Source organism: Gopherus flavomarginatus, chromosome 3 (assembly GCF_025201925.1).
Source record: "Gopherus flavomarginatus isolate rGopFla2 chromosome 3, rGopFla2.mat.asm, whole genome shotgun sequence".
NCBI classification, from domain to species: Eukaryota; Metazoa; Chordata; order Testudines; family Testudinidae; genus Gopherus; species Gopherus flavomarginatus.
This window is the reverse complement of record NC_066619.1, coordinates 168,918,104-168,943,995: the sequence shown is the minus strand read 5'-3', so window position 1 is coordinate 168,943,995 and position 25,892 is coordinate 168,918,104. Positions and strand designations below refer to the sequence as shown.

General features: G+C 39.5%; 1 protein-coding gene across 25 annotated transcripts in view; it reads left to right on the top strand.

The window, feature by feature from the left end:
* Window positions 1-25,892, top strand: part of ANK2 (ankyrin 2) — a 591,714-nt gene that overhangs the window by 487,657 nt on the left and 78,165 nt on the right. For all 25 annotated transcript variants that reach the window (XM_050943952.1, XM_050943954.1, XM_050943956.1 and 22 more), the window contains 2 exons: window positions 2,411-2,509; window positions 8,244-8,316. In XM_050943952.1, the coding sequence (XP_050799909.1) occupies window positions 2,411-2,509; window positions 8,244-8,316 (172 nt within the window). The remainder of the gene's footprint in view (window positions 1-2,410; window positions 2,510-8,243; window positions 8,317-25,892) is intronic.

Below are 25,892 nucleotides of genomic sequence, written 5' to 3'. Positions count from 1 at the left end.
AGGATGAAGCACTTAGTCCAGACCTAATTTACCCTATCCCTCTATCCATTTGTTTGTCACCTCCTGGATTGAGTTCACTGCTACTCCTGGATTCTGAGAGAGCAGTTATAGCCTGTAGCATAGCTTCTATCCTTTACAGTCAGCCAGGGGTCTGCAATTGTTGTAATAGCCATCTATACCACTGACAACTCCACGTGAGCTCTGTGTACCCAGAGGTTACAAATGGTTAAAAAAAAAAAAAAAAAAAAAAAAAGAAAGAAAAAGAAAGAAAGAAAAACAGGCCTCAACCTAGCTCCTGAGTGGGTCATGAGTGCATAATACCCCTGCTTAAATCTGCACTGGCTTCTCACTCACTCCTTGGAACAATACTCTGAGTTATCCAAGAATCCATGTCATAGTTTATATCCTACATCGTTAGCTGGGAGGCTTTCATGGTCAGTTCCTGGGGCTGAACACCCCATCAGGGCTTACTTATTTTGAGGGTATGTTCATTTGATTTCCAATGACCTTGTAGCACTGTCACAGCCTGGGTCCCTCATACCTCAAAGCACAATCACTGCAGAGGTAGCCTGGGCTCTTACTCTGGTGTTACCATCCACACAAAAATGTCTCATCCAAGTTAAGTGGCATTTTCAAGTGGGGCTAGCTGGTACAGCTTGTTGAGGGGTCAGATCAGTCTGGGTTAGAGCCCCAGTCCAGCTTTCATTTGGGACTTGCCTTAGTTGCAGTGTTAGCTAGAGGTATATGTAATTCAAGTGTTACCCCAGCTTGATTCCTGTCTACACACACAAATCTCTCACTTGAGGTAAGTGGTGCTTTAAACTTGAGCTAGCTGGACCATCAGGCAATGTAGGTTGAAGCTGAAGTGCTTCTGATGCTGGAGTATATAATGCAGTAAGGCTATTCAGTGCTTCTAATCCAAACACAGTGCAGGCGGAGTGTCATTTTGCAGTGTAGCTGCTCTCAGTCAAGAGAGCCTAACTCAAAAGGAGTTAATTTGAGTGTAAATAACTGAACTAACCCTGAAGTGAAGCCAAGGCTTTGGGCTGGAAAGCCACCCACTTTGCAGTGGCTAAAACACTGGAGTGCTTATAGTCCTTCCCTGTCTTCCCACAAGTCTCACCATCTGTCCAGAAGGACAGACAAGTTCTCCCATTATTCACTGGGAAAGAATAAAAGAACTGCTCAGCTTACTGCTGTACAAAGAACCATGGGAGATGCCCTCAGAAGTTCTAGTGATACACACAGGTGAATACAGTAGCAATAAGGACACAGGAACTTGGATAGAGCTTTGCAGTGTGGCGGCTCGTACCCTGGGGCTGATCACCCAGGTTAACTCTGCAGTGAAGACATACCCTCAGACATTCTTACCTGATGTAGTTTGTGTCTGATATTTTTTTTCTGCTCCTCCTGACAAAAAGGCACTGATTTTTGGCTACTCATTGTGGATGGATTTACGCTGTGCTGTTGGGCACTTCTGAAATAAATAAATACAGACCAAATTTTGACACTCTCTCATTCCCATTGAGTAGCTCCATTGACTTCAGTGGCACAGCTCCTGATGTAAGATATAACGCTGTCCTCGGGAGCTGAAAAATCTTACTGCTTTATAGGTGAAACCGCGTTATATCGAACTTGATTTGATCCGCTGGAGCATGCAGCCCTGCCCCTCCCAGAGCACTGCTTTACCGAATTATATCCGAATTTATGTTATATCGGGTTGCGTTATATCAGGGTGGAGGTGTACTGTTCAGTGTGAATGAGAATATAACAGTCTAGCCCTATATAAATAAATTAATATCTATCCACATCACAAGGGTGTTCTGGGGTTCAACTAGCTAATTAATTTTTTATTTGAAGATTAAAGGGGCAATTTAAATACTAGTTATTTTTGATGGCTTAGATAGGCATTTAAATGTAAAAGAATTCTCCCCCTGTCCTAAACTCAAACCTTGTTTTGTTTTGTTGCCTGTTACAAACTTTTGCATAAGTTATATATTCCCAGAGAGAGCACTGTACCTGCTGCAGATGTGAACTGTTTCTATGAGACATTGGACCCTAAAACTTTTTAATAGTTTTTAGAATAACTTCCCAAATAACAGAGTTTTTGGAAAACAATGCAGTCAAGGCACATAACGTGTAGTGAAATTTGACAACTTTAGGGTTAAAGCATGCAGCATGCTTTTTATGATGAATTGCAGGCAGATGTAAGAGTGTTGTGTTACCATGGTAATCAGGACTGTAGTCTTAAAGAAGTTACAAAGACAGATTCAGATGTAATGGTAAAACTCAGTGATTTTCCTAAGCTGTGCCTTGTTTTGGATGGAAATGCTGGCTCATGCAGTGCTGGGAGTGATCTCACTGGTTCAAATCACAGTCCTCCCTCTCATTTCTCTCTCTCTCTCTTCAGAATGGTAACACTGCCTTAGCGATTGCAAGGCGTTTGGGATACATCTCAGTGGTTGATACTCTGAAGGTGGTAACAGAGGAGGTCACCACCACCACAACTGTGAGTACTAGATATGTTTTAATGCTTCCATTCTCTATTCATAATGCTGTCTCTGCTGTACTGCTTCAGACTCCTTCTGCCTCCCTCCTCTCTTTTTAGTTTAAGTTTTTAAGACCTGCCTTTGCTTGGTTGTTGCAAATATATTGATGTGCATACAGTACACAGAATTAATATAAATAGCTCTATAAATCTGAGTTTACACAGATGAAATAACAGGTACTCAAACCAGAATATAAGTTTTTAGAGAAGGGCCTGAGCAGCAAATCTAAACTTCCCTGAAGTTTGGGAGTGTTTTTATAGGTTCTGGCACATTTCTCTATTTTTCTTTTCCATTATTCTAGTTCCTTCTTTTCAGTCTCTCCTTATACTTGTATACTTTTCTCTGTGGCACCTGCTAGTTGCAGAACCACCACAGCAGGCTTCTTAGCAATCAGGCTATGCCAGTCCATGGATGGGTGCCAGACTTAGTGGTGCTCACTTAGCAGCTCTGAAGCACATAAATCCTCATTTTGCTCAAATCACTTCCAGAACAAATGGATCCAGTTTTATCATAGTGTAAAAAATCCGTGCTCACTTCCTCAGCTCTCAAACTGACTGGAATCAGGATTTTGATTCTCGGGGTTCATGAATGATATATGCCAAACGTCCTGATTTGAGCCATGTTGATGCCTGTGGAGTAGTTTTATTTTTCAAAAACTCTGTTTACTCCTTTTAAAAAAAAATTAATTTTAGAGAGGACAGTGGTAACCAGCCACTTGGTTACATGGTCAGAATAGATGCAAACTGTTGCTTTCGACCAGAAAGACTAGCTATATTCTGATGCCATGACACAAGTGAGGGGAGGAGAAAGAGTCTCTCTCACTGGTCACATATCGCTACAGTCTGCCACTATTTTAGTAAGTCAGAAAAGAGGCCTTCAAAAAGCTGTGTATCACTGAACACAGTAATACTACCATTTTTTGCATGAATTTGCCTTATTGTCTTTTACCATGAAAACTTATAAGGACAATGCTTATTTTTTAAAGCGTAAAACATTATAAAAATAGAAAGGCTATAGCATTAGGTTCCCCATAATAATAAATCCAAAAATTTGTGAAAAGATGCTACCATATGTTCTTAACCAAGAACATGTACCACAATGGAGATGGGGGTGGGGTGGGGTGAGGAATGAGAGAGACGAAAATAATTTTGCTTTTACGTTGCATGCTGACAGCAAGTCCCTGTTGAAATGAACAGAGTAAGATGGAACAAAATTGGCTTGACATGATGTTATAAATAGAGTGAGCTATGTTTTATTAATGAACTGTGAGAAACAGGCTTAGTTTTCTTCTCCAAATTTGAGTCAATCTCCAGAAAAATCTTAGTAAATATGGAGTATTTGCTTGTGTGTGTGTGTGTGTGTGTGTGTGTGTGTGTGTGTGTGTGTGTGTGTGAGAGAGAGAGAGAGAGTGTATTCTTCCCTCTCTCTGGGTAACATCAAAAGTAATTAAGTCCATTTTCAAAACTGACTTATGTAGCCTATGTAACCACCCCTTCTCTTCTCTGTTTTCCTCATCTTCCTTCTCTTATTTCTCTTTCACATCTTTTACACCCACTTGTTGACTCTTCCATTGTATTTGTACAACACCTAGCAACACCCTGCTATCAGTGGTTGTCCAGGTACCACAACAATATAAATATTAAATAATAGTAATAATATGAATTGCAGTATTAAAAAGGAAATTTATAAACACATTTAAAATACATAACTTTGATTTAGTTATTTAGGATCAAAGATTTTTTTAAAACTCTATACTATATATGTGGGCAATGGACCTTTCCTCCAGACATGGCAGATGCTTGAGGAGGCTTTTATCTTTGGGCTAAATCAAACATTTGTTGAACCTAAGGGATTATGTACAAGAAATCCTATTGTATACCCAATATGCAAATTCAAACAAGAGAGAAACAATCTTGTGGGCAAATTCATCCCTGGTGAACTATGCCTGATATAGATAGAGTTTGCCAGAGATGAATTTGACTCTGTCCTCAAATGTCCCTTTGGTGCATGCAGGTAATGAGGTCTCTGCATCATCTTAAAGAGATAATTTGAGTGGTTAAAGAGCTTTTGGAACTATTGCCAAAAAGCAAAGATAAATTGCAGGTACTCCCTGCAATAGGGTTTTCCAGATGGTGAGGTTGATATTGCTAGTACAATATAACATTTAACACTGAAAAAAATACATTGCCAGTACAGGTTTCAGAGTAGCAGCCATGTTAGTCTGTATCCGCAAAAAGAACAGGAGTACTTGTGGCACCTTAGAGACTAATAAATTTGTTATACTCAAATAAATTTATTAGTCTCTAAGGTGCCACAAGTACTCCTGTTCTTATTGCCAGTACAGTCACTGTAGCTATTTCATTCTTCAAGGCCCTGACTAAGATCAGTGATATAACTGAGTGCTGCACAGAGAATGTTAGACAATCCAATGCTCTATTAATATGCAAGTCACTGACATTCCCGAAGATGAGGAATTTCCAATGCTGGTTTATATATGGAACAATTGCTTCCAAAGGCCCTTGGCCTACTGTAAATGTGCAGAGTCTCAGTTCATAGATTCATAGACTCTAGGACTGGAAGGGACCTCTAGAGGTCATCGAGTCCAGTCCCCTGCCCTCATGGCAGGACCAAATACTGTCTAGACCATCCCTGATAGACATTTATCTAACCTACTCTTAAATTTCATCTCCAGATATGGAGATTCCACAACCTCCCTAGGCAATTTATTCCAGTGTTTAACTACCCTGACAGTTAGGAACTTTTTCCTAATGTCCAACCTAAATCTCCCTTGCTGCAGTTTAAGCCCCTTGCTTCTTGTTCTATCATTAGAGGCTAAGGTGAACAAGTTTTCTCCCTCCTTGTGATGACACCCTTTTAGATACCTGAAAACTGCTATCATGTCCCCTCTCAGTCTTCTCTTTTCCAAACTAAACAAACCCAATTATTTCAGTCTTCCTTCATAGGTCATGTTCTCAAGACCTTTAATCATTCTTGTTGTTCTTCTCTGGACCCTCTCCAGTTTCTCCACATCTTTCTTGAAATGTGGTGCCCAGAACTGGACACAATACTCCAGTTGAGGCCTAACCAGCGCAGAGTAGAGCGGAAGAATGACTTCTCGTGTCTTGTTTACAACACACCTGTTAATGCATCCCAGAATCACGTTTGCTTTTTTCTCCAATTATTGTTAACACTACTGAAGTGCTGAGGTCCAGAGGCTGTGGGCCAGAGAATTCTAACTCTCACCTCTGTGGTGTTCTCCTGTGCATGGCTCTTGTTCCTGAGCTCAGTATGAGAACTGGGATTTGGGCCTTAATGATTGAATGATCTATTGCATTTATTGTAGACAGAGATGAACTTCTTAAGAGCTTTCATATCTGACTCTTACCGTATATATTCATTCATTAGCCTGCTCATTTATAAGCCGACCCCCCAAAATGGATACGTGGAAATAGCAAAAACTGTATGACCCCCTCATAAGCCAACGCTATATTTTGGGGATTGGAAAACTTTAGCTCCCAGCTCATCAGGGTAAGCTGCTGGTGGATCGGGATGTTTTGTTTACTTGGAGCGTCTGCAGGCATGGAGCCCCTCAGCTCCCTGTGGTCACAGTTCACCATTCCCAGCCAATGGGAACTGCGGGAAGTGGTGCACCCCCATTGGCTTGGACTGGCGAACTGGGGCCAGTGGGAGCCGCGGTCGGCCGAACCTATGGACACGGCAGGTAATCAAACCAGCCCGGCCTGCTAGAGTGCTTACCCTGGTGGGTTGCGTGCCACAGGTTGCCAATCCCTGTATTAGATATTCAATTAAATGATTCCTTAGAGTTTTAAATCACCAGATTTTGGTGTAGACCCGTTTATAAGCTGACCCCCGCTCTTTGATGTGTCACTTTTTTACCAAAAATATTCGGCTTATGAACGAGTATATTCGGTAATTTTTTTCTAGGCAATTCCATTTTTCCTCTTTTCCTCAGAGACCCCCTCTCTGTTTGTTTGCTGAGTTCTTGGCTATTTTATTCAGTGCTCATACTCAGGAGCAGTACAGCATTTGGGTTACTTTCTCATCTTTTTAACAACTGATGTACACACACAGAGCAGAGGCTCAGTGCTTTGCCCATCACTTGAAGAATGTACTGTTCTCCTTCTCACCTTATTCCACTTGTAGAGTATCAGCCTTTTCGTGTATTTAGAATTTACTTTTTAATTCATTGCTTTTATTGCTACAGAGAAGGAGGTTGAGGTCACCTGCACTGCCGTGTGTGTTCAGTCTGCTTCAGCTGGCTCAGACTCCCTACTGCTGCCTGACCTTTCTAGGGGAGTGATAAAAAGAGTCAAAGAATTGGCTGAGGAATGTAATGAGTACAAAAGAGCTTGGAACACGTAACACATGCATTGAAAACCATACTTGTTAATTCCTTGAATCACAGTTAAGATCTAATTAAAGATGAATAACTGAGATTGCAGGCAACCAGTTTTGCCCACCCTCCATCCTGCCCACATACAAACTGTAGAAAGGTAAATTGAAACATATTGTCCGCAGTTAATGCATTTCAGACAGTTAAACTTACAAATTACCAGTGTTCACACATTCAGCAATCATGAGAGATGTGTAGATATGTATAGAAAAGCATCATAATGATGAATAGTGCTATCTTCCTCACTGGCTTGCCAGAAGTATAGAAATACAGCATCAGATCTGGAAGTCCTCACTCAGTTTTTACACAGGCAAAATTGCTGTTGACCTCAGTGGGTGTTTTGCCTGAGTACGAATAGAGTAGGGGCTTCAAGGTTCATCCCTCAATAAATATCACAAGAGCTATATGTATTTTGCTACTTCCACGTTTGGGATTAATTTATGCTTTATAGGTGCTGGCCAGAATTGAGAGTGGAGCAATGGTGATCTATTCCTGTGAGAGCTTCAACAGACATACTGTCTCCTGACACTCCCCTGTGTACAATGGGGTTACATCCACTGCCACACACCTTAAGGAGTGAAGCATAAACTCTCCTTCATGGATATCCAGTTCTACTGGCTGATTACAGAGTGCGTTGTGGCCATGGAGTGGTTGTGTATTGGTTAGGGATGTTCTGACCATGGAATTCCTCTTGAATTCATTGACTTGTCATCTCCTATTATATCACATGCAACTTTCTTCAGGCTCTTATATAATCTTGTCTCCATCTGTAGAACATAGCTGCTCTCATTTCTCCACAGAATCCTTTCATGCCCTACACTCCTCACAATGCTCTCTATTTATCATGGGAGGCAAGTTTGTAGAAATTTTGGTGGTGCCCAGAACCTGCCCCCCCAACTGCGCCCCCTCAAACTCCGCCTTCACCTGCCTAAGGCTCTGGGCAGGGTTTCACAGGGGAGGTCTGCGGTGCAGGTCCTGGGCTGGGGATTAGGGTGCAGGAGGGGTGCAGGCTTTGGGAAGGAGTTTGGGTGCTGGGTGCAGGCTCCGGGCTGGGGCAGGAGGTGGGTATGCAGGAGGGGGTGATCCTTTGCTGTAGCACAAAGAGAAAGCAAGAGTAACAATGGTAAAGATTACACCCTGAAAAATAAAACCAGAGGGAAGAGAAAACATTGTAAAATGTCTGAACAGATTGAACTGCAGCTGTTGTTGAAAATACCCTGATAAATGCCTGCTATTTTTCTTGATGCTTAACTTGAGAGATGATTATTCTGTCTCTGCAGACTGTGACTGAGAAACACAAGCTGAATGTACCTGAGACGATGACTGAGGTCCTGGATGTTTCAGATGAGGAAGGTGAGCAACTTAAATTCCCTTATTTAGTGTCTTTTACGCCATTACAGTATAGAATTAAGCTGCTTCAATTCTTGAAATAGTGTGCTGTTTAAAGGCGTTGATTTAATGCCTTTTTGGTTACAAGATTTGAATAGAAGCATTAAAGATGACTCCAATCCAGAAACCCTGGACCCAAACTCCAGTATCAGATCCAAACTTCTTTGTATGTTTGTAATAGTCTGAACTAAATAGAAATCTAAACACTTCCAAATGTGGGAGTTTAAAATTCATATATAAAGCTTTTCCAAAGGTGTGCTTGCCCACTATAAAGAGAGGTTTGAGGCTCTGAACATTTTAGATCAGATCCACCTGTATCCAGATATGCATATCACAGAAATAGATAGGGATCTTTGTTTAATTGGAAACATTTAGGTAAAGATGCATATGTCTGAAAGAGATGAAGCTGTTACCTTGAAGGCCTTTTGGCACTTTCTGAACACAGATTCATTGGCCATGACATAAAGTAACTATACACTGATACCACTGGCACCCTTCCAGATTTAACCCCACATGCTGACCCGAGGTGTATGTTACATCACTTAAATTTCACAGATTTTTTTTTTAGGATTAAGCTATCTGGGATTATTACCTTTGGGCAGTTTATACTGAATAGAAATAAGCAAAATAGCTTTGGGGGATACATTTTTAACAGTTTATGAAAGAATAGTTGACAAATTTCAAATACTGTGACTTCTCAACCACTTACAGGTTATAATAATGGATTAGCTTATCTTCCTTTTTCTATCTGAAATGCTGAATAATTCTATAGCAATAATATTTCATGCATGATCATATCTGCTGGTTCTTATTATTTGATGGGGATTGTCCTGATGGTGAATGTCTAAGGGATTTAGGAACCTAAATTACAATTTTAAAAGTGACTTAGGTCCTTGAAAGATTAAGACTCATAGAAAATCAATAGGATTGGGGCTCCTAAATGCCTACATCCCCTTTTGAGATGGGTCATAGGCTGTTGAATCACTTAGGCAATTTTAAAAATTTATCCTGTCTCTTGATTTCTTTTGTTAATTTGCCCATGTTAAACAAAACAGCAGGCCAGAAATCAAGCATTCAAATCTATGTGCAGTCAAGAATATGTTAGGCTTTTCTGCAATGTAATCAGTGCAGTTATATCTCTAGGGCCTGACTCTGCCAACCTTATTCCCTTTGAGCAGCACTTTACTCCTTGAACAATCTGAATGGGACTACTCATGGGTGACAAAATAAGACCTTTAATAATTACAGCATTATATTTATATTTTTCTATCCCCTGTGTTCATGTAAACTACCATTTAATCCTCTTTTAATCTGCATAGTACAGCATGGCTTTCCACTGCTGTATCTGGAGGAGCTAACTACTGGGTATCTCATTTTCTCAAGCTAACTTGTATGTTGTGCAGCCTTTAAACACTCTGATGATGAACGCCTCAGTGATGGGGAAGCATATAGTGGCACAGGTGCTGTTAGAAGGAGTTCTTGGAGTAAGACACAAAAAACTTCTCTGTTTCTATTTAATTTGGTTGTATGTATTTATTTTTGTGCTGAGATGATCTTAATCTGCATAATCTGGATGCCTAACACTGATCCATGTTGTTACTTTTGAGAGCATGTCTGTGTGTATTTTTCTGTATGGAGAAGCCAAAAAACCCAAAGGCAATTTTACCTGTACCATTAATTATTTGACAGCACTTATTGTGGCCTTTTGGCATGACTACTTCCCTCCAGATTATTATTTTAATCTGAGTTTTCTTGTTACCAGCTGACAAATAGAGTTTATCAAAAAGCTAGCAGACTGGAAATCAACCCTCCTCTACATCTCCTTGCAGGACATAGGCGCTGTACTAAGCATTTATGCCAATACTGCTGATTGCTGAGCAGAATGGTCACAATGATTGCACTTCATGTCACTCTGCTTATAAAATCCATTCTTGGGGGCAAAATCATTTTGGGTGGTATGGAAGTTTGTCGTTATGGGTGGTGACTATAAGAGGAAATTAAAGTATCAGGAGGCCAGAATACAGAGACCTTCTATTAGAGAGACCGAGCCTTTTCATAATTGTGGACTGTCTGTAAGAGACTATAGCAGTAAGATTCCTGCAAATCTTGCCCTTAGGTGTATTACAGTGACAAAATATATTTCTGAATAAATAAATGTGACACACTAAACATTCTAACTTTAATCATATAGTTAAAAAGTTGAATATGACAGAATACTTGAGCAAGTTAATATTTTAGAACCCCACTGTGGAGCCTATTCATTGGAGGAGTTAGTTATTTGGTATTTTCCCTGTGAAGCAGTGGTTTTGTTTATAACTAATACTACATTAACAATATAATATTCATATATGAATAATAATTCAAATGAAATATCCAGTGCCAATGATGTAAAATCAAAAGAGCTATCTCATCCATTTACCTCCCTGGATTGTTTCCTGGAGAATGTTTGCTATTTTTCAGATTTTAAATGTCTCAGTGATGAGGCGAGGCTTCTGCTGTATGTGTGTCCATTGGCCTCCCACTTGATCTTTGGTAGTTTTCACCCAGTAGTTTGCACATTTAGCAGGAAGAGTCCTACTGGGGATCTTTTACTATTGAGAATATCTTCAAGAGTTTGGTGCTGAGGGCAACATTGTTATTCACATAGACGCAGTAGGGTTGGTATTTTGTGTTTGTATGTTAAATTGGTTTTTGTTCATTGTTAAATGAACATTGTTTGTATTATGTATTTTTAAGCACCAGAAATATGTGGTTGGTGTTGTATAAAACAGAGAGACGGAAATGCAGACACGTGTGATGTGATGACACTCAGATGAATCACCATCAATAGATTTGGCAGGAAGAGTGAATGTTAGGCAAGATTTGAATGAAGAAAAGTAGTCACCTTTTGCATCAGAAGGCCAGGGAGTTCCAAAGTCAGGCTACCATGGCAGAAAATATGAAGTCATGAGTGGAAGATAGAAAGTGGAATGGACAGAAAGAGAGTGGTGAGCGGGAAGCACTGAAGGTGCAAAGGTAGTGACAGATGGAAACTTTTGAAGATGATGAGAACACTGTTCCATCAAATAACAAATCCCACTACATTACCATGAAGGGCCCTGTTACATAGACCTGCACAGGCAAAATATCCATTGGCATCAGTGCGTGTTTACCTGCCTCACAAGCTTGATATCAGGGCCTAAGACTTTTTGTCACAACCCAGATTGAAATCAAGTATGTTACATAATAGAATTGTAATCTAAAATAAGGACTGCTTAAAGATTAATATTAGTTGCTCCATATTTATCATCATCATTATTTATTTAGCACTGACAATATGATCGGTGCTGTACAAACTACAGAAATAGAGAGTCACTTTCTAGAAGTTCAGACAGATCAAGGCCCCCTGATCCTGGAAATACTTACTTATGCGCTTAATGTTATATGTAACGTTGCTCATAACTGTAAAGTGAACCTTGTGCATAAGCTTTTGCAGGGCTGGGTCCTTAAAGACAAATATTGATGAGACAAGACATACTAGACAACTGTGAAGAGAGAACTTTTGTCCCTTCAAATAATTGATAAGTAATGTCATTATTACCATGCAGCCATTACTTATGTTGTTTTTGCCCTACTTAGAGTAATAATAATTATAATAAAATACTTAGCACTTATTTTCATGCTATATATGTTTAAAGGTTTCCATGGACAGTAATTAATTTATACTCAAAACTCTCTCGGGAAAGAGAGATTTTAACTTTTGTCATTCCCACTGTATAGATAGGGGAACTGAGGCTGAGAAGTAAAAGAACTTACCCAAGGAACTGCAGTGAGTTTGTGTCCAAGAAAACAACTTCTAATTCTCAATTCTGTTTCCATTGGAATAGATCATGGCATCATTTTGTATTTTGACATTGATTAAATAAAGTTCATTTTTGTTTGAGAAAAAGGAATAAGAAAATGTAAAAGGCCGGGGTATGGGTATTTTTTAATGTGGAGAAGAAATAGTCCCAGAAATCAGCCTTAGAATAACAACAACCAAAGGGGAATAATCATTGTAAAATAAACCCCAAGTGTTTACTGTCTAACAAATTACAAAAGATCCTATCCCATCTTTGCTTTAGAAATAAAGTTGTGTTGTCACTGTGTCATTTTTTTAAACACCAACAAATACTAGTCATCTAAAGAAGAGGATCATTAAGATAATGAAGTTGCTAAAGTATTGCTGAAAACAGAAATAGCTTAATCATATAGGCTGAAAGTAACATATGTCCTCTACATCTATATGTACCATAATATGCATTAAATTGCTACATGTTTTAATCACTAAAGGCCAGATTGTTCCATCTGTACTCACACAGAGTAGTAGTCCCTTACTCTCAAGTAGTCCTATGGATTTCATACTTACTCAAAGTAGTAATAACCATGTGAGAGTGGGGTTTCCTATCCCTTCATGAACATAGATTAGTAATAAAGTGTTTTCATGTAGTCTGTAGAAGTAACTCATCATTGAAACACAAGAAAAATGTTACTTTAGATTTCATAAAACAGCCCAGAGTTAATCCATAACCTGTTCCATCAGATTCCTGATTAAAAGAAGAGTGTCTTACTAGGAATTTATAAACTGAAAATCCTATTTCACATAAGAGAAAGGCACCAATAAAAAAGGTTTCTTCATTTGTTTTTGTAGCATGTAGTAAACTTGAGAATGTGAAATATTCAAACTATTTAATGAACATGGCTCAAATATTGCCATAGGCAAGAACAGTTGACAAGAGCTAATGAAATATTACTGTTTTGTTTAGGCACTGAAATGAGAATCAGTAAATCTGGGTCTTACTCCAGGATCTTCCACTGACCTGTTTGTGTGACTTTGGGGAAGTCACTTCACTTTCTTGTGCCTCAGTTTCCCCATCTGTAAATTGGGAATAATGATACATTCGTTTGTATGGCACTCATGGATCTATGGATTTAAATTTCTATGTAAGAGCAATATTATTCATAGATTCATATATTTCAAGGCCAGAAGGGACCACTGTGATAATCTAATCTGACCTCCTGTATAACACAGGCCATAGAACTTCCCGAAAATAATTCCTTTCGAAATAAAGCATATTATTTAAAAATTGCCACTGATAGAGAATCCACCACAACCCTTGGTAGATTGCTCAAATGGTTGATTGTTCTCAGTGTTAAAATTTTTCATTGTATTTCCAGTCTGAATTTGTCTAGCTTCAACTTCCAGCATTGGATTTTGTTATACGTTGGTCTGCTAGGTTGAAGAGACCTTTACCAAATATTTGTCCCCCATTTACAAACTGTGATCTGGTCACCCCTAAACTTTCTCTTTGTTAAACTAAATAGATTGAGCTCCTGAAGTCTATTACTAAAAGGCATAGTTACTAATCCTTTAATCATTCTTGTAGCCCTTCTCTGAGCTCTCTCCAATTTATCAACATTGTTCTTGAATTGTGGACACCAGAACTGGATGCAGTATTCCAGTAGTAGTCACACTAGTGCCAAATATGGTGGTGAAATAACTTCTCTGCCCTTGCTCAAGATTGCCCTATTTATGCCTCCAGGGATTGCATTAGCCAATTTGTCTACAGTGTTGCACTGGGAACTCATATTGAGCTGATTATCCACCATGACTTCCAAATCTTTTTCAGAGTCACTGCTTCCCAGGGTAGAGTCCCTCATTTTGCAAGTATAGCCTACACTCTCTGTTCCTAGATGTATACATTTACATTTAGCCATATTAAAACACAGTGTTTACTTTAGCCCACCTTACCAAGTGATCCAGATAGTTCTGTATCGATGATATATACTCCTCATTATTTACCAGTCCTCCAATCTTTGTGTCACTTGCAAACTTTATCAATGATGATTTATGTACTCTTGCAGGTCATTGCTAAAAATGTTAAATGGCGTAGGATCAAGAACTGATTCCTGTGGGAACCCACTAGAAGCACTCCCACTCAGTGATGATTCCCTGTACAATTACGTTTTGAGACCTATTAGTTAGCCAATTTTTAACCCAATTAATGTATTCCATGTTAATTTTGTGCTCTAGTTTTTTAATCAAAACATCATGTGGTACCAAAGTCAAATGCCTTGGAGAAATCTAAGTATATTACATCAACGCAATTACCTTTATCTATCAAACTTATATTCACATCAAAAATTGAAATAATCAAATGTTAGTTTAATTATGACATGATTATAATAATTATATAATAAACTGCTGTAGGTACAGAGGAATATTCTTTGTTCAAAATGCATTATGGCTGCACCTGCCTAGAATTGCATTGTGATAAACATATTGAAAGGTTGCCTACTACTTTCTATAACCTTTTGGGTAAGCAATGCAAAAATGCTGCTTTGTAGCTTCTTATCAAGAATGTTCATCAGTGAATCACATCAGATGTTCAAGTGCCTTCTATAGCTGCCTTAAAGTAGTGGGAGTATTATTTGGTTATGTGTAGGCTTGGCAGAATTTGATTTTTACTTTTTTATCATATCACTGTTTTTTTCTATTATTGACTTAAATTTTCAGAGTTGTGGGAAATTGTGGAGTGGGTCAGACATTGGGGAGAGTCCGACAAAAATTACTTAATAACAGTAGATAATGAGATTCAAATAGGTAAAGCTTTATATCCATTAAAACACAACTTTTCAACATCTCACATCAGAATATACAAAATACATATCCTTAAACTCTGATAAGTTCTCAAGTAGTATTTTTCTTAGTTTGCCTATCTGTAAATTTTGATTATCATTAATGGAAATGTTTTTTCAAAGGTTTTTGTGTGTGTGGAGAAACTGACGTACTAATAAAAATCTAATCTTTCCAAGCCTAGTTAATGTGTGTGAGAAAGAGGTTGGGCAAACTAGTCTGGGCTAAATTCACTGCTGACATAAGGGCACACAACTCCATTGAAGTTGTGGATTAAGTAGTAGAAAATACAGGGCCTTCCAAAATTATCTAGTAGCAGGAGCTGGAGGATGTAGAACCTTGGTTAGACTGAAGAAACACAATTTATAAATACTTTAAAGCCACATGGCCAAATTCTACTGTTGCATTATACCGCGGTAAATCCAGAAAACTCACACTGAAATGAATGCACTTACCCTGGATTTACTGTTTTATAACTGATAACAAGATTTGGCTAAATGTATGTAGCCAAGTATGGATGACTTACAGAAGCAGATCAAAAGCTATATGTCAAAAGCCTCAATGAAAGACAGAGAGAGAGAGAAATGTACATTCATAGGAAGTTTTTGTTAGGCATATTAAAGCTAATTCCTAAAATCTTATTGACAGGAAGGGAACAATAATAAAATAATACCTTTCTTCTGTGCATGCTGTGATAGGCATGGGAAACCAGCAGAGAAATTTAGCCAGTATCTCCCCCTTGTTTCAAAATGATCTCCACACTCTAGATTTCACTCTGGCTGTGAAAGAAAAAAATGGTTAGCTATTAAATGATCTCTTGCTTGGCCCCATTGAGACAGTGCTATTTGTGTTAAAGTGCAGTACTCTGTATAAATGGCTTTGTTGGGTTCCATGTTTATAGTCTCTTAATGATTTCCATGTCCAATGATTATTTTTTTTCTAAGTGCCAGACGTACAAATTCAGTTGTAAATTTGAAAGTCAGGATGGATTCTTTCTTTCTTTCTGCCATCAGAATTTTTTTGACATGTGAAGCAGATGATCTCTCTCTCTTCTATAGTTGCATTTGCTCTGCATTGCTAAGACAAGCCAAAAATAATAACTAGATGTGGTTGAAAAATTTTCGTTGAAACTTTTTTCTGACAGAAAATGGCTTTTTGACAAAATAGAAATTTGTGTGAACATTTTTCAGGTTTTCATCAAAAAACTTGAAGCTGGATTTTTTTTAACAGAAGTCTTTTTACTAGCTTTAGGTATTTCTTGTTAATAATGGATATTTGGGGATTTTGAAAAAAATTAGATTGTTTGGCTTTTTTCTCACACACCCCGCACCCTCTGCTCAAAAAATAAAAAATCTTGACAGAAACTAATACTTTTCATTTTCTTCAAAAAATTTCTCAGAAAAATAGAAACCTTCCCTGATCATCTTTAGTAATAACAATATATGTTGGCCAGTAAAATCAGCAGGCGTGACTGAAAACTCAAGAAGCACATTATTGATCCTGCTTTGAGCAGGGGTTGGACTAGATGACCTCCTGAGGTCCCATCCAACCCTGATATTCTATGATTCTATGATTCTATTGCATAAGAAAGTGTTAGTTTTCCGTAGGTGTTTTGCAGAGCAAAAACTCACTTTAAAGTCAAAAATGAATACTCTGCTCTTTTGCAAATGGTCTCATTGAATCTTCATTTAGCGGAAAAGGTAGCAATAAGAAAAGGCTGGAGAATGATTAGGAGGCACTTATGATATACTGTATACCTTTAAAATCGTTGTAACAGATGTCCTTACCAGCAATTCTGGAAATGAAATTATTTTTTCCACAGGATCTAGCAGGACCTGATTATATATTAACATAACTGTTTGTTGAAGCAACCTGCTAGTTCTTTTTCTTTCTAAACCAAGATCAGAACATTTCAGGAAGGGGCATGATTTCTGTTGAGTCTTACTCATCTGAAAAACATCTTTGAAATCCATCTTTAAAGAACAGTAACGGTCAGAAATTATTTCCACTCTCCACAAGCTTTAGAATGTACTTTTTTATCTTTCCTGCATGGCTATTCACAAATTGTTTTTACATTGACATTAATAATCTTAATGGCAGGCTCTCTGGATGCTAACAGTGCCATAAGTCATTAACAGTTAATGTAAACCCCACAAGTCATTAGAACATGATCACTGTGTTTAGAGTATCATGGATGTTTTTTCTTTACTCTCCTGTGAATGATGATTTCAGAGCATTTTAGTATGTAACATTTTATTATTTTTTTTATTAAGGCAAAGTTGCAATACGACATTAATATACTACATCATACATGACTTATTCAGGATCAGGTTCATATTCAAAGAACCTGGCTAAAGATATTGGCTTGCTGGCTGGGGAGCTGTTTTCCTTTGAGTACACTAAAAAGGACGACTACATTTCTAAATACCTATCCCCTTTTTGGTGCTTCTCTTTTGTAGTATTTAAAGAAAGGTATTCAGTGAAAGACAGACATGCATTTATCTATCCTATTGAACTTAGAAGGACAAATAATACAATACTTTGTACCACTGAGCTCAAGGCAAAGAACCATTTCTTTCCTTCCACCCTAGTACCCACAATATTGTTGTCAGTGAATGTATTTGGGTTATAGATGGCCCAATTAATCCAAGCTGTCTCCACTCCGTGGCTGGCATGAGTTCCGTATGTTTTGATAAAATTTCTTGTTTTGTGGATACAATCGATGAGATTTGGAGTGAGCTGTTTCCATCCATAAGGGCAGAGCAGTATTCTGGTAGGACGCATCTTCTCTCAGTGACCCTTTCTCCACATGAGTTTCTTTTTAAGACATTCCTTGCCCAAAATCTATGTTTAGGATCTGTTCTCTCACTCTGCTTGGAGTCACGCAAAGCAGTTACTAACACCTGAGGCTTCTACTGACTGAATGGCCCAGGGGGAAGAGAGACATGGAACAGACATGTAGTAGAACAGGAACTTTTGGTGCTTGGGAGCAACTTTACATGAGCTCTCTACTGTTGACAGCCCCCTGCTGTAGCACTTTATTCCCCTTTTGGCATTGTACAGTAGATCTACTTTGGATTTGTGAGCCTGCCATTCAGTCAGCATCCATTACTTGTCAAGGCTTCTACGGCATGGAGGGTTGTGAATATTTTATTTCTGGTTCACATCCTAAAGAGACAGTGTTTATTCTCTGTCAGGTGACAGCTTGACCATCTGCCAAATACTAGAATTCACTTTACAGTGCTCTAATTCAGGATGAGACACATTTCAGTCATCCTCTCCTTCCCAGAATCCCAGGAGGGCAGATTAGTGCCAGTGCAATGGGGACACGTGCAGACTTTCCATTTCATTTGCTTTATTTCCTGTCTTTCTGTCAGTGCTTCTCTAAGTGACATATAGCTGACGTGATTTGATGTGCATCCATGATCAAGTAGCTATAGAATATTTGGGGTTTCAACTAGCTGAAGATGCAGAAATCTACAGCTGTGTTATGGCAATTATATTCATTTGCTAAGTCCATTGTAGTGCAGGTAATTATTTAATGGGTGTAATACACTAAGTGGAGCATTGACTCTGGGGAATCAAAAGTTTCCAAGCAGATTCTCAAGGGGTGATCTTTAATATACTCGCCATTAAAGATATTTCAGAGTTGAATGAAAAATTCATACTTGCCTTAGCTGCCTCTTCTCCAGCTGTTACTTCTAAGATGCAGAGCCCACATAGGGAGCTGTACAGCATCCTGTGGACCTTACCAACATATAGCAAGGGAAGACAATGTTTTTGGCAAACTAACATAAGTGTATTTAGCTTTAAGAGCTTACATTAAAAACAGTTTTTGGCAGCTTTTTGCACAGTCCTCTTTCTCTTTTTTAATTTATCCCTGTGGCTTTCTTTGATGAAAATACTGTGGGAAAATGACTGGAAGAACAGTTCTTCAGCAATTGTCTTCCACAGTAGAATTATGTTGCTGTGATGAGTTAGAGCTGTCCTACTGCATTAAAAGCAATACCATATCCCCCCAAATGAGCTGATTTATAGAGTGAATTTCCTGGATAGCATGGAGAAAATTACACAGAGCCCCACTCCTGGCTGAAGATATGGGCATAATGACCAGAGCACCATAATGAAAATACATTCGTAGCTGATCTGTCTTGTTTTAAAAGGCTTAATTAAGTGTTTCTCCCAGATCCATAATTCCCAAACTAAGAACTGTATGTGGCTTCCCAAATTCTGCTCTCCATATAATGCACTTACAGTTTCTTTCATTTGACTAACAGATGTTTTGGAGCATGAGCTTTCGTGGGTGAATACCCACTTCCTCAGATGCATGACATGCATCTGAGGAAGTGGGTATTCACCCACGAAAGCTCATGCTCCAAAACGTCTGTTAGTCTATAAGGTGCCACAGGATTCTTTGCTGCTTTTACAGATCCAGACTAACACGGCTACCCCTCTGATACTCTTTCATTTGAGGATCTCAAAGTGCTTTTTCGATGGTTAACTGATTTAAGCCACACTTCAAGGTAGGAAAGTATCCACCCCCGTTTTGGAGTTACATATAAGGAGGTTCAGTGTAATTGGGTAGTTTGCCCTGTCACTCAGTAAGTCATTAGAAGTGTTAGGAATTAGAATATAGGATTCTTCCCATTCCCAGTCTCCCACTCCCAACAGCTAGACAGTATTGCCTCCATGTTCAGCAGGGCTTGCCAGGGAAGGCCTGAGAACTATGATCTCTACACATGGCCAGTCTCTCTTACCAGTCTATTCACTGATAGCAACATAATACTGGTGTCTGAACATGTGAAATCACTAGTATAAAGATTATTTTTGTTTTAATAAGACCCACAAGTGATTAGCAAACATTTTACTTTTTATTCTAGACCAACCAATGACCAAATCTAGTCCCAAAGCACTGTCAAGACGTTTCCCCTACGGCTTATAGAAGCTCCCTTAGCAACTTGAAATTGAAATCTGTTGCCTTATTTTTTAAAAAGAGTTGTGATATAGCCGGTTTACAGGGACATGATGCTGGCTGCTTCTGGGAGTGGCACAGGGCCAGGGAGCCTGCCATGTCACAGGGCTGGGCTGTAGTTTGCCTCCCCTAGGCTATAACAATGATTGGCAATGGGATTTCCCTTCATTCCTCCACCTCTGAACAGACAGAAATCTCCTCGCAACTGCATTTTGAGAGCTGACCTTTGCATCTAATGTGACCTGCCACTTTACCACCATGATGTCAACTCCTCACCACGTTTAATATTACAAAGGACACCAGCACAAGTATCTACTGCTGGCTACTCTTCCTAGGTTAAGCCAGCTACCCTCCTGCTCCTCCACTGTGGTAGGGTGTCTCTCTGCAAGTCCTGGGGAGTTCATCAGACTGCTAGTATTATTATAATTATGTATTATTTTATTAATTTGTAATTAAATAGTGTTCAGAGGCCTCAGTCAGAATGAGGGTCTTACTGAATTAGTCATGAACAAGTGTGTCATAAACAGATAGCTAAGGGTTAATGTCTCTTCCACCTGAAGCACCTGACCAGAGGACCAATCAGGAAACCGGATTTTTTCAACTCTGGGTGGAGGGAAGTTTGTGTCTGAGTCTTTTTCTGTCTGCCTTCTTTCTCTGAGCTTTGGAGAAGTAGTTTCTACTTTCTAGTCTTCTGTTTCTAAGTGTAAGGACAAAGAGATCAGATAGTAAGTTATATGGTTTCTTTTCTTTGGTATTTGCATGAATATAAGTGCTGGAGTGCTTTGATTTGTATTCTTTTTGAATAAGGCTGTTTATTCAATATTCTTTTAAGCAATTGACCCTGTATTTTGTCACCTTAATACAGAGAGACCATTTGTATGTATTTTTCCTTTCTTTTTTATATAAAGCTTTCTTTTAAGACCTGTTGGAGTTTTTCTTTACTGGGAAATTTCAGGGAAATTGAGTCTGTACTCACCAGGGAATTGGTGGGAGGAAGAAATCAGGGGGGAGATCTGTGTGTTGGATTTGCTAGCCTGATTTTGCATTCCCTCTAGGTGAATAGGAAAGTGCTTTTGTTTCCAGGACTGGGAACGGAGAGGGGGAGTCACTCTGTTTGGATTCACAGAGCTTGTGTCTGTGTATCTCTCCAGGAGCACCTGGAGGGGTGGAGGGAAAAAGGATTATTTCCCTTTGTTGTGAGACTCAAGGGATTTGGGTCTTGGGGTCCCCAGGGAAGGTTTTTCAGGGGGACCAGAGTGCCCCAAAACACTCTAATTTTTTGGGTGGTGGCAGCAAGTACCAGGTCCAAGCTGGTAACTAAGCTTGGAGGTTTTCATGCTAACCCCCATATTTTGGACGCTAAGGTCCAAATCTGGGACTAAGGTTATGATATGAGTGGCAGTGGTGGGAGGATAGACAGAATCCAGAAGCCAGTAGGAATATTATATTTTTCTTTTCTCTGCTAAGGGCTTTTTAGCAGAGAGAAACAGTTTGGTTTTAAAAGGGAACCAGAGAGAATTTTTTTTTTCTGCTCTCTCTGGCAGTTTGTGGCTTGCATGTTAAGCAAGAAGCCATTAAGGAGCTGTTACAGGTCTTTTGTCATGCAATAGCACTCCCATTGAGAGTCATTACCAGCACTATATAAATGCAAATAAAGTGGTTTTTCAGGTTTACTTAACATTGAAGATTAGCTAAAGGCACTGTTGCTAGGCAGACTTCAGGAGGCAACAGAGAACCTGCAGTGCAGAAGATAAACACCGGAGGGCACCCCAACACAAGAAAACAGGAACCATGACTTCGAAGGCAAAAATTGAGGCCGAAGAGCAAATCAAAGAAGCTGAACACAGGCGACAACTGGAAATAAAACAAAAAGAGATGGAGATGAAAGAAAGAGAAGAACAAATCAAAGAGGCAGCACACAAAAGAAAACTAGAAGAAGAAGAGGTGGCCTACCGAAGGAAACAAGCAGAAGAAGAGGCAGCCCACCGCCGAGACATGGAAAAACAACAAAAAGAGAATGAAGAGAAGGAAAAACAGAGAAAACATGAACTGGAGTTGGCAAAAGCTGGGCTGCATGTGCCAGCCAACCCTAACAACCCGGCGCCAATTATTGCTCCACAGCACAGGAAATTTCCCACCTACAAGGCAGGTGATGACACCGAGGCCTTCTTGGAAAATTTTGAAAGAGCCTTTCTTGGGTACAACATCCCCGAAGACCAGTACATGGTAGAATTAAGGTCACAGCTCAGTGGACCTTTAGCAGAGGTGGCAGCTGAAATGCCTAAGCAGCAAATGAATGACTATAAACTTTTTCAAACCAAGGCCAGATACAGAATGGGGATAACCCCAGATCATGCCCGTCGGCGCTTCAGAACCCAAAAGTGGAAACCAGAGGTGTCATTTCCCAAACACGCCTACTACATTGCAAAAAACTATGAGGCCTGGATAACAGGAAACAACGTTCAAACCTTGGAAGAACTGCACCTCCGCATACAAATGGAGCAGTTCTTGGATGGTGTTCCTGAAGACATCACACGGTACATACAAGATGGAAAACCCAAAGATCTCGCTGAGGCGGGGGAGATTGGAGCCAAATGGATGGAACTGGCAGAAAGCAAGAAAGCTACTGTCAAGGGGAACGATTACCCCAGGGGGCACACAGACCATAAACCCTACAACCGAGGACAGCCAAAGACCCCACATACCACCCAAGTAAAGCCACAGACACCCTACCCTTCCACCTCACCAGTCTCCAGTAACTCACCTCGGCCCAGTGACCCATCAGATGGAAGATGCTTTAAGTGTAATGAACTGGGACATATCAAGGCCAACTGTCCAAAGAACACCATGCGAGTGCAATTCATTACACCACCATCACACCAAAGATCCCCAGGCCCGGATGCCTCTCAAATACCCTTGGAGCGAAGGGAAAATTTGAGAGTGGGCGGAAAGAAGGTTACTGCGTGGAGAGACACGGGGGCACAAGTGTCAGCTATCCACCAATCCTTCGTTGACCCCAAATTCATCAACCCAAAGGCCAAAGTTACAATTTACCCCTTCATGTCACAAGCTGTAGACTTGCCTACAGCTCAACTGCCTGTCCAGTACAAAGGCTGGTCAGGAATGTGGACTTTTGCAGTCTATGACAATTATCCTATCCCCATGCTACTGGGGGAAGACTTGGCCAACCAGGTGAGGCGGGCCAAGAGAGTGGGAGTGGTTACACGTAGCCAAACCAGGCAAGCTTCCAGACCCATTCCTGTTCCTGAACCGTCCACAGACGCCCCGTCTGTGTTACCAGAGAGCATCTGCAGTATTGATCTCACGTGAGGAGAGAGAATCTCTCAAGTAATCAGGGCCACAATTTAGGGCTTTAGCTGTGAAAGCTAACCCACTGAACTCCTCCTACAAGTTAGTAGGCAGCCAGCGCAGATCATGAAGCTTCAGGGTCAACTGGTCTGTGCATCATGATTTGCTTATTAAGTGGTGTAAATTAAATGTTGTTAATTTGACAGGTAACATGATGACACAACTTAATAGAAAACACTAGTAGGTCAGATTAATTATTTCTAACTTGATAAAAGAGGGCAAGTTTTTATATTGCTACAAAACTACCATCTGAGGTGATTTTTCTGTGTAAATGCACTCATGATCACCTGAACGTCAAGCTCTCCCGAGTCTGTCTTTTTGTATGTTTTTGTGTATCACAATGGGACATCAGTCCTGATTGTGGCCCAGGGGTGTTACTATATATATTAATAATACTGATGTGTAAGATGGAATGTCTGTTTGTTACATACAATTAAGCAACTCTCTCCGCATGCCTGTAATCCTCCTGCAATGAATTAACACATTCAGGTAACCGTAACTGTATGAGAAGTTGCTTTAAGTTAATATATAGACTGTAGTTAGATTTGATAAAAAAATAATATGTATTTGCTTGTACTCTAGGCCACAGTATTCTTTCATTGCTATTAAGGACATGTTTACAGTGTCCCGCAGTTCCAAAAGCTAGACTTTGGGGTGTGTGAATAGCATTATGCACTAAAATGCTGTGCAGTAGCTCCCCCATGTGGTGCTGCGGGCATAAACGAAAAGGTTCCTACTTCGCATTAATGTAATCGTGTTTGTAGAGGACTACTCTAATGCGAATTAGGAACCTTTTATTTCATGCCCGCAGCATCCATGCAGGGGAATTACAGCGCAGAACTTTGGTTCCTACTGCTATTCACACCCCCACAGTCTAGCTGTTGGAACAGTGGAATAGAGTTAGACCTGTATTCAGTGTTGTGATAAAAGAATGGGATGACTCAAGGCATTGGTAATGGTGCCTTTCCCGGCACTGCTTCAAGGATAGGCTAAGCCAACAGTGTTATAACTGTCCATTGGTCATTGTGAAATGTGTTAATGGTCTCATTACAGTTCACAGTGTACAGATATCCACATCACCCTAAACAATTAGTACTAATTGGTACCACTATTGGCAGTTGCAGCTCAGACACCAAAGTTTGAATGGGTCATTTTTTGAAAGGGATGCTAGTGGGATGAAAGCTGGTAAGGTTTTGCCTTTGTTTCCACTATAGATGGAATGCTTGGCATGATTGTAAGTTTTCATTTTATATGAAAAATCATTTGAAATTCCTTTTAAACAGTTTTCCCTTGATATCTTCCAAGGTTTAAATAAGTCCTATGGTTTATATTGTCACGTTCTCAGGAAGCATTGTTTGACAAAAGACAGGAAATATGCAACAATTAAATGCATTCTCTTGTTTTCTGTGAAACAATGCCCAGTCTCATTTTCTTGCAGTATTACAGATGGAATTTTAAAAGGCTTTGTAGTTACCCTTTAAAGATTTAGATGTGTATATAGATTAGATAGAGCTAGACAGATTATTAAAAAAGCTGATTTTATTTGTTTTTGGATGTCAGATTTTCAGATGTTTTTACTTAACAGCTGGAAATAATGCTTGACCAAGCTAGAAAAGTTCAACTGAAATCAAATGTTAATCTCTTTATGAAAACAAATACCAGCATTTCTGTATTTACGATTAAACAGTATTCATTTAGCCTGCTGTCCTAGTTAAATTGAGCAGAAAAAAATGACACATTATCCTGAGTATAGATGTTAACAACAATACATTGTCAGTATAATTTCCTCTCTTGTTTGCCTTTGCTAAACTAATCAGATTTGCATATTTGGACTGCATATCATAGAGGCATCCAAACGAAGGCCCCGTGGCAACTTCACTAGAACTCAAAGAAAATTTGCAGAATACAGAGCACGTAAGAGTGCTGTCTCCTTTGATATAAAGTAGTTTCTGGAATGCTGCAGTGCTGCTTCTCGAGCTTGGCAAATCAAAGTGGAGCATCACAGCTAGGACTCATAATTTTTGCAGGTCCTATCTCAGCATCAGAGTTGCCGTCTGCTTCATTTGATGCTGGTGCAGCTCTGAAGTGAGAAAACCTGGAAACTTCTGTGATTAGTGGACTGGAATTACTGGTGAGGGCCACATGGTGGATCTCTGTGGTCTGCATTTAACACATAGGGACACACTGTAGTTATGGAATGCCACACTAAGGAGTTGGGAAAGAGGATGGGAAGACATCAGGTTAAATGAATATTCTCACTGAGGCCAGGATAAACCATTCTCTCCAATATGGATATGGTTCACACTGGAAATGTATAAAGAAATGGGAGGAAACTTCCACGTGTCACGTAGAGATGTAAGTTCAATGATGATGATTCTCCTGAGAAAAACAAGTTATTACTTCATTCATGCATTCTGTGTGAGGGACCCTACTTTCCCCACCTCAATTGGTCCCAAAAGCACAAATTTATTCACCTTCAGAACATGTTGTAAGGTCCATCTGTTTATCTAGCCTTTGGGAGAGAAATGGGCATGGTAATGGCCA